At 59.4% G+C, this 16233-nt stretch overlaps 2 protein-coding genes across 2 annotated transcripts; one reads left to right on the top strand and one right to left on the bottom strand.

Annotated features, from left to right (window-relative positions):
* The first annotated feature begins 46 nt into the window (after window positions 1-46).
* On the top strand, window positions 47-7701 carry DDX27 (DEAD-box helicase 27). The gene is made up of 21 exons (XM_056844955.1): window positions 47-133; window positions 330-467; window positions 610-690; window positions 1381-1522; window positions 1847-1896; window positions 2024-2113; window positions 3854-3959; window positions 4057-4230; window positions 4354-4504; window positions 4611-4710; window positions 4932-5073; window positions 5163-5316; window positions 5413-5494; window positions 5588-5765; window positions 5995-6101; window positions 6496-6598; window positions 6681-6775; window positions 6893-7022; window positions 7146-7233; window positions 7496-7570; window positions 7666-7701. The coding sequence occupies exons 1-21, from the start codon at window positions 47-49 to the stop codon at window positions 7679-7681; spliced, it is 2289 nt and encodes a 762-aa protein (XP_056700933.1). The 3' UTR covers window positions 7682-7701.
* Window positions 7702-12283: 4582 nt separating this feature from the next.
* LOC130473920 (small nuclear ribonucleoprotein-associated protein B') lies at window positions 12284-15569 on the bottom strand. Its single transcript, XM_056845561.1, has 6 exons — window positions 15400-15569; window positions 14405-14516; window positions 13566-13718; window positions 13217-13355; window positions 12890-13015; window positions 12284-12375 (listed from the first exon to the last, which is right to left on the bottom strand). Exons 1-6 carry the CDS (start codon window positions 15528-15530, stop codon window positions 12338-12340), a joined length of 699 nt encoding a protein of 232 aa, XP_056701539.1. The 5' UTR covers window positions 15531-15569; the 3' UTR covers window positions 12284-12337.
* Between the last annotated feature and the right edge of the window lie 664 nt (window positions 15570-16233).

Here is a 16233-nt window from a genome sequence, read left to right as displayed (position 1 = left end):
CCGGCCGGGCAGGAGGCGGCGGCGGACTTCCGGTGCTCCCGCCGCCATGGACCTCGAGGGGGAGGACGACTGGAAGCGGCGCCTGGACGGGCCGGAGGAGGCCGAGGAAGAGACGGACTCGGAGGGCGCGGAGGTGGGTGGGTGGGTCGGTGGGCGGCCCGGCGGGCGGGGGGTTCCCCGCAGGGCGGCCTTGCCGGGGCCCCTTATTGCGAGGCCCCTCCAGCCCAGGCCGGCTGTGCACGCGGCGCCCGGAGGACTGCAGGCCCCCTCCCCCTCCCCCTCCCCCGCGGAGCCCCTGACCGCCGCCCCTGGTCTTCCTTCCCGGGCAGGAGGCGGGGCCGAGCCGGGGCCGTCGGGGAGCCGCCCGCGCCGGGGACTTCGCGCCCGGGTTCGTGTTCGCCGAGGAGGCGGCGGCGGGGCCGGGCCGCGGGGCCTGGGCCGAAGCGCTGGGCCAGCTCAAGAGCAAGGTGAGGCGGCGCCGGCGGGCACTCCGCCCGGGGGGGTGGGGTGGGGTGGGGGGAATGGCCCCGTGGAGGCTCCCCCCCGACCAGGGGGCGCAGAGCTCAGCTTCTCGTGGTGGTGGGGGTGTCTCTGATTCTCCCCACACAGAGGAAAGCGACCAGCCTGGACGAGAAGATCGCCAAAGTGCGAAGGAAAAGAAGAGCTCAGGTGAGGGGGGGCCGCTTTGGTGTCTGGTTGGGGGTCTCTTGCTGTTCTTCAGCAGTGCCCAACAAGGAGGGAGTCCACTTAGCTGTTCTTTAAAAAAAAATTATATCCCATGTTTCCCATGGCTCAAGGCAGCTTACGATAATAGTTAAAAACGTTTCGGTTGAAACCAAAAGCAAACACACAAACCCCAGAGTTCTTCCCCTTTATTAATCTGCTTCATTTGTATCCTGGCTGTTTCAATGAGACGGAGGATGGATTACATGCAGCACGGCAAGACAGTCAAATAGCACGTGTTTATTTCTGTTAATGGTCTGTCTCTGTTGCCAAGACTTGGAGCTAAACATAAAGCATGAGAGTGCAGTCAGGAGGATGGGACATGCAACGCAAAAGGCCTAGAATTACAGCAGTCTCAAGCAAAACATAGAGTATTAGACCTGCTGTGTTAAAACCAGGAATCCCCAACCTTTTTGAGCCTGGGGTCACCTTTGGAATAGTGGTGGGCACCACTACAACATGGCAGCCACAGGAGGCTGAGCCGAGCTCACACATGTAAGAGGATGGGTGATATGACACACCCACGCACAAAACGCCCTGGGGGAGGCAATAAATGCACACAAAAGATGACTAGAGGGGAAAAGTGAGGATGGAACACACAGCAAAGAAGACAGCCTTTTCTGATGATTCTGAAGTCTGTGGTATGTGTCCTAGGAGAAAGAGACAAAACAGGAAACGGCAAACGGAGGTGCGGAAGAGGCTCCACATGAGGCCGAGGATAAGGCAAGCCCTGAAGATAGCGAGGAGGGGGAGGAAGAAGACAGCTCCTCTGCAGACGAGGGCATCTACTCAAGAGCAGGTAACTCTGACTAAATACTGTGGTAGTAGGGAACAGAGAAGAAGAGGGCGGGGCTTAACTCAAGGTGTGAAGCTGGGGCTCCCTTCATCCAAATCCTTTATGCTGCAGAGCCGTGAAGGCCAAAAAGTGAGTCTGGCTCCTGAATTTCCAGGCCGGCTGCTGGAGTCACAGCTAGTTTGTCCAGGCCTTTGTGGGGCACACGCCATGGATCGCTCACTAAAGGTGCCCCTGGGCTTCTTTGGTCTGCCGTTGGTGAGCCTGGGCTCACCCTGAGCAGCTTCTGGCGCCCTCAAGATCTGACATTTGGCTTTTGCTCCTTTGCAGATACGCTCAAGGTGAAGGAGAGGCGGAAACAGAACAAGGGGGGAGAAGAGGTGAGCCTGGGTTGAGCTGGGGGCCAGCAGGGAAGCTCCTGGATACTCCCCTCTTAATGGCACAGCAGGAGGGGAAGTATCTCCTAATAGAGGTTTCCCTGTCTGTCTGCGGGATCTCGCTTTTCAGGAAGCAGAGCTGTTCTTTGGAGAAGATGCCTCACAGTACGATGACAGCCTGTCGTTCCAAGACATGAACCTTTCACGTCCTTTGCTGAAGGTATCCCCCCCCACCATGCGTTCTTTCCATTGAAGCAGAGGACAGAAGGGAATCCTGGGGTGGGGGAGGTTAAGATGTCCTGGCTGGAAACCTCTGTGGTCCCCAAAGCTGTGACCCTGCCTATTTGGTTTTTGTGGAGTTCAGAGACCTGTTCTGTGAAGTTACCAACTTGTTTGACTTCATAGTTATTGACAAAATATAACTATTCAGAAACCCTCAAGCCGTATGTGGGCTTCTCAAGGCATTTTCTCCAAGCTTCCGCCTGGAATTTCCTTGGCCTGTGTGAAAATGCAATCTTCTGACAAGGGGGCTGGACCCCATGGAGGACCTCTTCAGACAGGATGGGGGTGGGTGGGCAATTTTCACTTCCCCTTGTGCTATTCCTTGGAGTCCCCCCTCCTGCAGGGGGGCACGGTGCTTCGGGCAGCAGGCGGATGGAGGAAGTTCTCTGGATGGAAATGCCCTTAGTCTGCAGAAATTACTGGAGGGTCCAAGGGGGTGGGTGGGTGGGTAGTGGTCTGCCAGCTTTTGCTGGGGCCAGGAGGGCAGCTGTCTAGATGAAAGAAGTCACACAAAGCCGCCTTTGGCTGCGTCAGACCCGGGTGGTCTGTCCAGGCCCATTTTCTCTACTTTGGCAGCAGCTCCCCGGGGTCTCTACCCTTTTGCATCACATAGATGCTGCCCCACTGTAGATGCTGTCAGAGGCCTCTACCCTAGATCTCGCTGCACACCAAGAGGAGCTCTGCCCCGCCCTCAAGGTACCACCTCCCTAATCCTTCCTGCAGCGACCACAGCAGGCTTTCAGCCAGCTTTTGCCCAAAGGCAGAGGAGGCAGGGGGCTTCTCCCCCACAGCACCAAAGAATCGGCAGGTGAGAGGGCAGAGGGTGCTGTTGCCCAGGTTGCCGGCGATTCGAAAAGCTTGCTGGGATTACAAACCCTTCCGAGGATCCCCACGAGGGGGCGGGATCCTGGCAAGGCTGGTGGGGTGGATCTCCGGCAGGCTGCCCTTTGGTTTGGGGCAGGAATGGGACCCCGTTCACCCTGGCTTCCTCCCCACCTGTTAGCTAGCGATGCCGTATTGCTCAGAGTGTCAGACTAGGATCTGGGAGGCTCGTGTTCGAATCCCCACTTTGCACGGAGGCTTGTGGGGCCGCTCCCTCTTTCTCTGCCGATCTCGCACGGTGGTGGTTGTGAAGCTAAAGAGAAGAGGGGAGAAGATTGAGGTGAGCTGCTTAGGCTCCCCTCTGGGCAGGAAATGGTACCATCTGTTGCAGCCACTCGTACAGGGAGGGTCAATGGCTCAGTGGCAGGGCATCCGTTTTGCACATGGAAGGTCCCCAGTTCAATCCCCAGCAGCATAGAATCAGAGTTGGAAGGGACCACCAGAGTCATCTAGTCCATCAAAGGTGATGTGAAAGTCCTTCCTCAGCTGGAGAGCTGCTGCTGGTCAGAGGAGACCAGACTGGCCTCTGGGGGTGGGGGGGTATCGGACTCAGTAGCGGGGGGTGTGCTCGATCATCTCCTGCTGCCAGAACAATCAGCGGGTGCGAAGCCCCGGCCAGGAGAGGTGAGATCCTAGGGAAAGAAAGCATGCAGGAGGGCTGTGAGGGGAGCCTCCGGGAATGTTGCCGCCTGCGCCCTCCTGAGTTGGGCTGGGCAGGGGCCCCGGTGGCTGTGTCGCCCTTGAGAGGCCAGTGTGCCCACTCACCGTCTCATACGGCAGCTTCCTCTCCCTGCAGGCAGTCACGGCCCTTAGCTTCAAGCAGCCAACACCCATCCAGAAGGCGTGTGTTCCGGTGGGGCTTCTGGGGAAGGACCTCTGTGCCTGTGCGGCCACCGGGACAGGTGAGTGACAGGTCCAGGCAGACGTGGGGCTTGCTTCCCCCCCCCCCCCCGGTGGCTGCCTGGGGGCTTCAGCTGGTCCTTGGCGTGTCTCTTTCAGGGAAGACGGCGGCCTTCATCCTGCCAGTCTTGGAACGTCTGATCTACAAGCCCCGGCAGGCCCCCGTGACGCGTGTGCTGGTTCTCGTGCCGACCCGAGAGCTGGGCATCCAGGTTCACTCGGTCACCAGGCAGCTGGCACAGTTCACCAGCATAACCGCCTGCTTGGCAGTGGGTGAGCAAACTGGGCCGTGGGGGGCACAGGGGCTGGATTGCAGGCCTTGCTGGTGGTGGCTCCTGTGGGTGGGGCTGGCCCCGCTGGCTTCCGCCTGACGGCCTCTGGTGTGTTCTGTTGCAGGCGGCCTGGACCTGAAGAGTCAGGAGGCCGCCCTGCGGGCGGGCCCCGACATCCTCATTGCCACCCCAGGACGCCTGATCGACCACCTGCACAACTGCCCCTCCTTCCACCTGAACAGCATCGAGGTGCTCATCCTGGACGAGGCCGACCGGTGAGGGTTAGGGCCGGGCTGGCAGCAGGAGGGGGCTGCTCTGTCTTGGGCCTGGGCTCCAGGGGAGACTCTCTGCCTGCTCACCTCTCCCCCCACAATCCCCCAGGATGCTGGATGAATATTTTGAGGAGCAGATGAAGGAGATCATCCGGCTCTGTGCGCGACATCGCCAGACCATGCTCTTTTCTGCCACCATGACGGAGGAGGTAGGGAAGGAGGCTGGAGGCGGGCTTGTCGTGCGTGGCAGAGGGCACTGTGGGTTGGCAAGAGGGGGCGGGGCTGAGAGGGCACGTGGAACCTGGAGGAGGGTGTGCTCTCTCTGTCTGCCTCTTGCATCATCCTGGCTCTTGCAGAGGGAAGGGGCGTTCCGCTGGCTCTTGCGGGAATCCACGGGGCAGACCTGAAGCACCTTCTCCCGCTTGGGCAGGTGAAGGACTTGGCGTCGGTCTCCCTGAAGAACCCGGTCCGGATCTTTGTGAACAGCAACACAGATGTGGCCCCGTTTCTGCGCCAGGAGTTTGTCCGAATCCGGCCCAACCGCGAAGGGGACCGGGAGGCAATAGTAGCCGGTGGGAGCTTGAGGAAGAGCTGCGGTGGGATGGGGCTTGGGGGGGGGAGGGCTCTGCCTCCTGACGGGTGTTGCTCCTCTTTCCTCTAGCCCTGCTGATGCGGACCTTCCCGGACCACGTGATGCTCTTCACCCAGACCAAAAAGCAGGCGCACCGCATGCACATCTTGCTGGGGCTAATGGGCCTGCGGGTGGGGGAGCTGCATGGGAACCTCTCCCAGGTGCAGCGGCTGGAGGCGCTCCGGTAGGCGGGGCCAGGCTCAGCAGAACGGGGAGGGGGGGGTTGGCGGAGAGGAGTGGAGAGCTGTCTCCCTGCTGATGCCCCCTTTCCCCCCTGCAGCCGCTTCAAGGACGAGCAGATTGACGTGCTGGTGGCCACGGATGTCGCTGCACGGGGCCTCGACATCGAAGGCGTCAAAACGGTCAGGAGCCACCCACATCTTCTCCCCCTCTATCTCCCCGGGGCGGCTGCCTGCTTCCCTCCCTCTCATCTGTTTCCCCCGCTCTCATCCCAGGTGATCAATTTCACGATGCCCAACACGACAAAACATTACGTGCACCGGGTGGGGCGCACGGCACGGGCGGGGCGCGCCGGCCGCTCCGTGTCTCTGGTGGGGGAGGAAGAGCGCAAAATGCTGAAGGAGATTGTCAAAGCAGCCAAAGCGCCCGTCAAGGCCCGGGTGCTCCCTCAAGGTGCGAATGTGGGAGAGGGGGCTTCTTGGACCAGCCTGTCCTTGTGGGGCACTCCCCATGTGCCCAGAAGTGACATCGGCGTCTTGCTGGGACACCGACATTTGGGCACAACTCCGGTTTAATGCTGCTGATGTCCCATCTCCCCCTGCCAGCTGGCAGTGTGTGTGTGGAGGGGGGGAGGTCTTGTCAAGGCTGGTGACGCCGGATCTGCTCCATACTATCTCCACAGATGTGATCTTGCGATTCCGGGAGAAGATTGAGAAGCTGGAGCCAGATGTGTACGCGGTGCTGTGCTTGGAGCGGGAGGAGCGGGAGCTGCAGCATTCAGAGGCCCAGGTGTGTGTCAGGCTGGGGGGTGCTGGAGGCCAAATAAACAAACCCAGGGTCAACAGAGCACATTCGAGAGGAGCTTCTTGTTATGAGCTGGGGGTGCATCTGAGTTGGCTAACTGGAGAGAGCTTTGGCTGGTTGCCCAATCCTGAAGCTGCATTCCAGCCCCCCCCCCCCAATTATGGGATGCCCCTGCCACCCCTCATGGCTGGACAAAGGAAGGGGGGAACAAGAGAAGCTCCCTGCGGAGTGCCATAGGAGGTTCGGCTGGCCTAGAGGCAAGGGGGCTGCTTCTTCTCGCCCCAGGCGGGCACTTGTTTTTCCTCCTCCTCTGGTGCCTTCAGGGTTCGCTCCCAGGCCATTTCCTCCTCCATCTTCTTCCCCCTTCCTCTCTCTCTAGCTGAACACTGCCAAGCGGAGACTGGAGACTGGGCGGCAGAACGCAGCAGAGGGCGCCAGCCGCAGCTGGTTTCAGACCAAGGAAGAAAGGAAGAAGGAGAAGCGTAAGGCCCCTTCTGGCGCGTGGAGGGCGGGGGTACCACTCCCCAGGCCTCCCCGGCCCACCCTGTTGCCTCTCCCCCACAGTTTCCAAGGCCCTGGAGGACTTTGACTTGGCTTTGCGGGGCAAGAGGAAGAGAGAGAAGTTCATGAATGAGAGGCAGAAGAAGGCCCAGATGACGGTGAGCCCCATAGGGAAGGGGGCAGCAGGCAAAGATCCACTGTGGGGCGGGGGGGGGGCGTAGCAAGCCTCCCGTGGCTGGCCGGTCATGGCTAGCCTGGTTGTGTTCCTTTGGCAGCCTGAGGAACGGTCCCAGTTTGAAGTCCTGAAGGCCCAGATGTATGCCGAACGCCTGGCAAAGAGGAGCCGCCGAACCCCCCGAGCCCGGGCCATGCCGGAAGATGCTCCGCCAGCGACAGCGGTGGCAGGTGGGAATTTGTGGGACTGCAGTAGCATGCAGCCCGTGGGGGGTCTTTGGGGGAAGACCCTGTTCTGCGTTGGGTGCTTGGAGGTTCAGTCCGACCTCTACCTGGCTTCTCTCTTTCCCCAAGGCCTGAAAAAGCCCAAGAAGAAAGTTTCTGTCTTTGATGAGGAGCTGACCAACACCAGCAGAAAAGCCCTGAAGCAGTACCGTGCCGGGTGAATATCTCAAGGGGTCTGCAGGGGGCTCCCCTCCTCTCCTGATCTGGTGGACTCTTCCGCCAGGGGATCATCGCTGGTGGGGTGGGCAAGGCCCCCCCAGGTGCGGCATGCTTTGCCTTCTTCCAGTGGGCTCCTAAGGTGTCCCTGCCCTGCCCTCCTCCACCTGCAGGATGGAGCACGGCTGCATCAACCCCCCCTCCCTCGCTCTGTGGGGCCTCGGAGGCTCTGCTGATGGAGACCTTGACTTCTGTTTTGTTAGGCCCTCCTTTGAAGACCGCAAGCGCCTGGGCATCGCCCCGAGGAGGAAAGGCGGGAACTTCAAATCCAAGGCCAGGTGCGGTTCTTACTTTCTACTGGCCATTTGCCTCCCCCCTCGCTCCCCCCCCCCAAACACCCTCTGATGTGCTGCATTCTGGTGTCTTTGTGCAGGTACAAGAGGAAGTGAGAAAAGGAACTCCTGGCTTGTTCATGCCGCACTCTCCAAAGTAGTGGGGGGTGGAAATATCCCTTCGTGTGCACCACAGCTCCAGCCAGGGCACAAGAAGCCCCCCCCACACACACACGCTCAGCCCGAGCATCTGCACTTCCCTGTTGGTGGAGTACGGTGTCTTCATGAGCATCTTTTTATTAAAATGTCTTCTAATGCTGTCTTGGATATGATGCGTCGTCCACCTATGCTGGGAAGGGTGTGTGGGGTGGGGGGAGAACTGAGCGCCCTGTGGGATCAGGCCAGTGGAGGGAGGGGCCTTCTGGTCCAGCAGCCAAACAGTCGGAGCCAAGAGGCCAGAGGCCCCCTCCCCTGATTCTCCTGACCCTGGCAGCCAGAGCTTTGCTGCCTCTAAATGGAGGCTCCCTTCAAGCCATTGTGGCTGAGAGCCATTGACAGGATCCTCTCCGCCATGAACCTGTGTAACCCCCCCCCCCACACACACACACACTCCTCGTGATTCCCTGTTTTAATTCAGCCTCAAAATTGGATGTCCCCTTTGGGAAGCCTCTCTAGCAACAGTTGGGAACAAGGCAGCAAATCAACCCCCTCCCCACCCCCCGGGTGGGGAATAGAATCATAGAATCACAGAGTTGGAAGGGACCACCAGGGTCATCTAGTCCAACCCCCTGTACAGTGCAGGAAATTCACAACTACCTCCCCCACCCACACATCCCCCGTGACCCCTACTCTCCATGCCCAGTAGATGGCAAAAATAAAAATACCCCCCCCACCGGATCTTCAGTTTGGCCTGAAGGAAAATTTCTTCCTGACCCCGAAGTGGCGATCAGCTGGGCGCGAGAGCCCGTGGCTGCAGTGGAGGCTGGACGGAGAGTTTTCTTGGCTGACTTCACGGCCATCTTGTGGGTCTTCTTCATAACGCACCTCTACAAGATGCCCTTCCTGCCACCAAGACCGTTCTCGCTGTCTGAGATCCCTGTGGAGAGCTTCAGGAGGAGCTCCACAAATTGGGAGAGGGGGCAGTAATGTTGGCAAGGGGCCAGGTAATGCACACGGGAACAAAAGATCCCACCTGCAAATATAGGCTACTGGGGACTGAACTGGCTGAGACTGAAAGGGAAAGAGATCTTGGGGTCGTAGTAGAGAGCTCAATGAAAGTGTCACCCCAGTTGAGCCTCAGCAGTGACGAAGGCAGAATCTATGCTGGGGATTATTGTGAAATGCATTGGAAATGAAGCTGACGATATTCTAACACCCCGTCTGGATCTATGTGAGGCCTCATTTGGAAAGATGTGTGCAGTTCTGGTCACCATATCTCAAAAAAGGCTGCAGAGCTGGGGAAAGTACAGAAGCGGGCAACCAAGGTGATGAGGGGGCTGGAGCCCCATTCCTGTCCTTGCCAGCCATGGCCGTAGAGGGGCTCAGTGCAATCTGAGCGCAGCGTACCCACTCCATGGAGGTGGGCCCCGGAGGACTGCACAGCTGACGGAGGGCCAATCGCCGTGATGCCCTTTTCCGTTGGTCATCCCTGGCCCACTGATACCTTGAGTGGTTGCAACTGGAGTAACTGTCAGTCTTCCGGTGGCCTAGCAACGGACAAGGAGGAACCAGAATGTTTTGTTGGTGGTGGGAGTTCCAAGTTTTTGGGCGCGTTGGCATCAAGTCCCATTGTCAGGGACCCCTGCCCCCAGTAAAATACAAACCCCCAACGCCCCCAAGGATGGCAGCGGCCACCCTGTGGGAATGGACTCCACGGGCGGGGGGGCAAGAGGGATGATATGAATGCCGTAGCCTGGTGGAAGCGGCCAGCGTGGTGTGGGGAAGATGGATGTGGTGGTGGAGACGCCATCTGGCAGCCAGGCTGTCAGTGACCACATTGGGAATGGGGCGTGAGTGACGCGGGCAACGTATTTAAGGGGGCTCTTGGGATGGGCTGGCAGCAACGGGCCTGGTCCGTGCCACAGTTCAAAGGGCACGTAAACACTTCCCTGCCCCCCCCCCAACTGCACCCCAAAATATGCATATGCCTGCAACTGCCGCCAGGATGGGCGGAACCGGCATGGAGGCACGCAGGTGCTCAGTGGTGTGTGGGATGGTCGCTGGGCGGGGTGGGGCAGGACCATCCAATTCAGGGAGCCGGTCAGGTCGCATGGCCAGGGTTGGCCTTTGCCAGCCACGGCCATACTGGAGCTCGGTTGGCGTGATCCGAGCTTGGAGTTCCCACCCTTTGGAGATGGGCCTCCGGGGGCCCACACAGTCACAGAACAGGCATCTGATCAGATGAGCCATTCTCGTGGTCAGCCCCGGTGGCTGGCCACGCCAAAAAAGTCCTGGTTCTGCCTGTGGGGCATGCCATCCAGCGGCAGCTGGCAGCCCCGTGCTTCTCCACAAATGAGGGAGTTCAAAGCTTGGAATGTACTGGCGCCCCCATCCCTCTTTGAGGGGGGGCATGGCCAGTGTGAACAGGTAGCAATGGGTCCAGCAGTTAGGGGGGCCTGGAATGGGTCTGCCTGCATGCCGCTCACAGGGGTCTTAGGGCACCAGAGCTCAGGGGGACACCCCATGCCCCACCCCCCGCCATGGCTGCCGGAGGGTGTCCTGGAAGTTCCGCCAGATGGTCTCTCGCACCAGATACCTCCCCCCCCATTGCAGAGCAAATCCCCTTTTAAAACCAGTAAGGCAACTTCATGGAGGAGAGGTGGGTGATGGCTGGTGATCCTGACGACCAAGCGGAAGGCAGCGACCCTCTGAATTATCAGGAGCCGGGAGGCAACACCTGCGCCCTGCTTGCCAACCATAATGCAGGAGTCCGGGGGCACCCTTGGAAGGTTATAGGGGGGACAGATCCAGGATAGGCAAAAAGGGGCTCTTTCTTTAGTCGAGTAAATAAAGGGTGGAATTCACTGCCGGATCTGCTGGTCGGATCCGGCAGGCTCTGCTGATGTTTAGTGTGAAATAGGATGCTGGACCACCCCACCACTCCGAGGTTTGCATCGGTTTTGTGCTCAGCCCTTGTGATGACATTGGCCAGTCCCTTGCCTGGCTGTTTCTTGGCCTTTCAAATCTTGGTTCAGGTATTTGTGCTACTCAAGGATCCTCTCTGGGAATCAATGTCACAAGGACTTGCAGTTTCCAAAGGGGAAAGGGATGAGATGGAGTCAGGCACAGGGGCAAGTGGGATCCTGGGCCTGGGACCTTCAAGGCCAGAGGGCATTTTTGTACTCACAGGCCATCTCATTTGTGCAAGGAATCCTGAGTGGGGGCAAGTTGCTTGATTGTACCTGCCAGCTGCAGAGGTACACGGTCAGATGTCTGAGCAACACACCTGATTAGTCAAACAGGATCAGGCCAACTGCAGCCATTCCTTCTGGTGAACCGGGTTGTTTCCCTACTCCTACACATGAAGCCTGCTGGGTGACCTTGGGCTAGTCACATTCTCTCCCTCAGCCCCACCTACCTCACAAGGTGTCTGTTGTGGAGAGGAAGGAGATATTAAGCTGGTTTGACTCTCCTTAAAAGGTAGAGAAAGTTGGCATATAAAAACCAACTCCTCCTCCTTCTTCTAGGTCCTTCCTTTTGGCTGAAGGCTGGGCCTTGTGCAGCCAGAACACCCCCCTCTTGGATTTTGGGGTCCTGTCTGGACTATGTGTCTGATGAGGTAACATCAGTGCTAAAGGATCAAAGCCTGAAAAAGTATTCTAGGATAGTTATTTACTTTTGTTATTTTCTTCCCGGCTTTGTACTGCTTCTATATTTGTATACTTTTGCACATTTGTTTTAATAAACATACTCATGTGGTGTGGATGAAATGAGGGCTTGGCCTAGCCAAAACGGAACTGGACCAACGTGAAAGGGCAGCTGGTGTCCAGCTCCCTTCCTGATGCTTCCCCTGGACAGGAGAACGGCTACAGGCAGCTTTTGCTTGCCTCAAAGCAACACCTCACCGTAACAGCTGCCCTTGTCATGGTCCAGAACAAAATGCAGGAAGGAGCCCAGTGAGCATGGGGGGGGGGGGGCTTCCAGGGACTGCTCTTCCCGAGGACATGAAAGAATGCCCCGCAGAAGGGCCACCTCCTCCCCTGCACCTTCAGCTGGATCCTCTGAGCTCAACATAACACTCCTGACAAGTCCAAAGCTGTACCTTCAATCTTGCACTGAAATCCCAGTCTCTGCAGGTTCACCTGCTTGAGTCATGATCTCCCGCTGACTGAGTCAACTGGCTTTTTAACTCTGAAAAGCTGCATCTGACTGCAGTCTCTGAGCCACGCAGGAGGATCGAAATGACCCCTGAGGCAGGTGTTTCACCACCAGTCCCTAGGACTGCGCAAAGGGTGTGTTGCAGCTTGCCTGCAGGAGTTCAGCCATCCTCAGCTACTGGAAAGCAGCCAAGAGGACAAAGGACCCCCTTTGGTGGCTGGAGAGAGGGCTACCCACACTCCCCTCCCGCTGAAAGGCAGAAGCCACGCTGGCCCTCCCTGCAGAGTGAATGGCTGCCTGACAGCAGGAAACTTCCAGACTTTTATTAAAAAGGTCATCACAGCCAAAGAATAGAAAACATGTACACAGGCAAATACCCCTACCCGCCCCACCCGCTTTCCCCCCCCCAACAGAAAACTCCAGCTCGGACAGATCCCAGTCACTGTGCAGCTTGCCTCAGGGCCTGGGTGGGCGCATGCCGGGCGGAGGGGGGCCTGGAGAAGACAGAGCAAAAACACAGTCAGCACAACAGGCGGCCCAAGGCAGAGCAACGAGTGGGGCTTTCCCTCCCCCTGCTCCTCTGGCCTAAAGGCAGAGCCTTCCCAAGGGCGTTCCCCTCACCCTTTCCCACGACACATCCACAGAGAGATGAGGCTCATCTGCCTGCCACCCTTCCCTCTGAGCCATTCACCGCAGCACACACCATTTCCCCCTCTGAGCTGGATTAGGCTCAAAGACAGTTGCTTCAGGCCTGAGCCGCCCCAGCCCTAGTCTGGCACTCTGCCCACCATCCCAGGAGGCTCTGCGGCCACAGGAGAGAAAGACTGCCATTGCCTGCTAGTGTCAGCTTTTGGGGAACTCAACCGGCCCTCCAAGCCTTAGTAACTTCCAGCAGAAGGACAACATTCCAGTAAGCAGCGCGTTGAAGACCATCATGTTATTCCAAGGGATCAGCTTCCCTGAGCTTACCTCATTGTACACAAAAGCCCTTCCAAAAAGGTCACTCACCTCTCATGCCAGGGGGAGGTGGTCTCATCCCAGGAGGAGGCATGCCCATTGGTGAGCCTCGGCCAGGGGGCATGCCCATGGGTGGGCCCATGGGAGGTCTCATGCCAGGAGGGGGTCCCATCATTCCTGGACAAAGAGGCAGAAGCTGTAGAGCCCTGAGGAACAGCCTCGTGACACCCCCACACATCCCCACGCTCTGCCCTGCAAGGGACCCCTCAGTGTAATCCTGCTTTGCAACACCAGCTCCTCACAGTGCTCAGAGGCTGCCATTTCATCATCGGTCCAGCTCGCACCTGCTGAGGGGCACAGAGCTTCCCGGCCACTTACCCGGAGGAGGAGTCCCCCTGCCCATGGGAGGGGGTGGGCCTCCACGGCCTGGCGCATACTGTGTAGGGGCTCCCGCAATGCTGGCGGTGGCAGCAGCTGCTGCTGCTGCAACTGTCCCGCGACTCTGAGGGGTCATCACCTGCAAGGGGGAAAGCAGCAAATAAGACCAGGCCCCATCCTTTGGCTCCTACCTCCACCTAATGGGGGCAGGTCATGTCGTGCTTTTTCAGGGTGGACAACAGTCGCTGGGCAGGTTTGTGAACCCAGCCTCCACACTGAAGCTTGAGCTATGCCCACCCCAGTTCCCCATCGACAAGAACTCCTTCCAGAGATGGCGGCAGCTGTGTACCTGTTGGGATGGTCCACCGACTCCCCGGACAGGGCCAGCCAACCCAGCTGGTGCCTGGGGCATGGGTGCCCCTGCTGGCACGCCTCTCCCAGCGGCTCTGCCAACACCGGGCCCACCTGCTGCTCCTGCCAGGGGAACACGGGCAATGCCAGTCTGAAAGAAACCACAGAATCCCTGCTTAAGTCGTGCATCCTGGGAACCTTTCAGGAAAAGCCTGAGATGTTTACGGTTACCCTCCCTCACACACAAACCTGGGAGACCACGGCACCGACACTCCCCGCCTTAGCTTCTTCTCTGGCCTTCGCCAAAGCAACTTTCTTCCTACTATCAAGCAGAAAGACCTCTACTTTGCCCTTAGCTTGCCTCCATCTTCTACCTGCCTCCAGTACAGCAAATCACCATCCTATTCCATTTTCCATGGGGAACCTCCTCACCAGCTTTCCCCTGCCCTGTGTAAATTTCACTCCCCCCCCCCACAGTTATCCCCTGCCCCTGCTGCCCTCAGAAAGCCCTTGCTTTCCTGTGGTGGCACCCTGGCCCCTCTGCTCTCCATCGTAGTCCAACCTCACCAACAAACAGAAGTTATGAGAGTCATTTCCTACTGCCGCACTAACACCCAGAAAGTTGACAGAAGCAGTTCCTGAATTGTAAGTCTCAAAAAGGCAGCAGAATCCACTCACCTTTCTCCTGTCAAAGAGCATTTAACCGATGCCTCAAGATATCATGAGGGCAGAACACTGAAACCCGCCAGGAGCATCCCAGGCACTCCTTCCAAGGCTCTCCCTTCCCACCCTCCTCCCCACCGGCCCAGTGTCCCTGCTGGCGCCCCCTCCCCTTACGTCTTTGGGGGGTGGCCCCTCCACGGTCATGGACACCAGGTTCTCCCCGCGCAGCAGCACCAGGCCCAGGACACGCTTCTCCTCCCGTTCCGGCTGCTTGGAGTTCTTGGGCCTAGGAGGGGGGGGAGGAAAGCAAGCCCTCAGGGTCAGGGAGCCCGTGCAGCTAGGCCCTCGGGAGGCCCCCCCTTTTCAGCACTGCAGCAGCAGCAGAGGCCCAGCAGCAGCAGCAGCTGCTGCTTCTTCAAGAGAGGAGGCAGGGCTGACAGGCCAGCTGAGCCTGGGCCAAGAGGGAAGGCCCTGTGGCAAGCCAGGAGACGGGCCCACCACCAGGCCTCTCTCTCAGCCAGGGCCCCGGCAGCCGCCTTTCCCCGGGCACCGACGGCCCCCTCCAGCATCGCTTCTGAGACAGCAAGGTAGACTTCCCCTGACTATGGAAGATCCACTGATTTAGCAATTGGTAATAATCTCTTTTCCTTTCTGTAAATGTATTGAAATGTATTAGGACAGCAAAGGAATAGCTTGTTACTGGCCAGGATATCTCTGTGTGTGTATGTCTGTGTGCTAAGGAATTGGGGCAAGAGTCATGGAGGGTTACAGTAAACCATAACAAGAACTGGGTGAAACTGTTACTCTACTGCCGCCTCGATGTCTGGAGTGCTACCAGCTGTACCCTGAATGGTGATGGGTTGTCACATCTTGAATTTGTATAAATATCCCTTCCTCAGTACGATCGGGGCTGAGAGATTTCTGCCCATTAGGGCCTCTGAGTCAGCAGCTGCAAATAAACTGTTTTCTTGAAATAACGATCTCGGGTCTCTCTCTCCCCCCACGAACCCTTGTTTACCACATCGCTTCCTAGAGGCTGGCCGCGCAGAGCGGCTTCCTCCCCCCCCCTCCACGCCACGTTTGCGAACCGCCTCCCTCCCCCGTCCCGGACCACCGGCTGTCCGCTGCCGGCCCGAGCCCCCTCCCCTCCCCTCCCTCCCCCCCCTCACTTGATCTTGCGGAACTCGTCGCAGTCGCAGAGGATGAGGTTCATGTGCTTGTCGAAGGCCTTGAAGGTGCCGATGAAGACGCGCCCGTCCTGCAGGATGCACCGCATGCGGTAGTCGATGTGCTGCAGCATCTTGCTGCTCTTGCCCACCGTCTGCGCCCCGGGGGGGGGAGGGGGAGAGAAAGAGAAGAGAGGGCGCCGCGTGAGGGAGGGGTGAAGACGCCCGCCCCCGCCCCCCCCAGGGCTCCCCTGCCGCCGGCCGGGCGGGCGGGCCTCACCATGGCTGCGGCTTCGTCGGGGCCTTCCCTTCGCGTTGGCCTCGCCTTCCCGCTTCCCGCCGCCTCGCCGGCCCCAAGACGCGCTCGCAGACGCTAGCCGGAAACGGAAGCAGGGGTCGACGTCGGAGAAGGCCGCTCTTCCGGCGGCGGCTGGCCCGGAAGCGCTGCCCAGACGAGGGCGGGGCTGGTTGCCGGGGCGACCGGGCGAGCGGCCGCGGAGGGCGCGTGGGCGGGGCGCGGTCTCCAGGGCAGCAGCAGCGGCAGCAGCAGCCGGTCGCCGGGCGACGGAGCCCGCCCCCTCCCTGCCTGCCGGCCAATGAGAGCGGGGCAGCGCCTAGAGTGGCCGGGCCGGAGCCGAGGCGGAGAGCCCCCCCCCCGCGCTTCCGTGTCGTCCTGGCCGCCCGGCGGGGTGGGTGAGTGAGCGAGCGGATAGGGGAGGGGTCGCCCGTGGGGGGGGGCGGGGGCTGGTGAGGAGTCCCGGCCTGGGACTCGCCTGCCGCCGTGATGGGGCAGCGGCTGGGCCGCCTGGGCCGCCTCCTCCTCCTCCTCCCAGCCGC

The sequence above is a fragment of the Euleptes europaea genome, chromosome 2 (assembly GCF_029931775.1).
Source record: "Euleptes europaea isolate rEulEur1 chromosome 2, rEulEur1.hap1, whole genome shotgun sequence".
In the NCBI taxonomy this organism is placed as follows: domain Eukaryota; kingdom Metazoa; phylum Chordata; class Lepidosauria; order Squamata; family Sphaerodactylidae; genus Euleptes; species Euleptes europaea.
The sequence above is the reverse complement of the archived record's forward strand: the minus strand, read 5'-3'. Positions and strand labels throughout refer to the sequence as shown.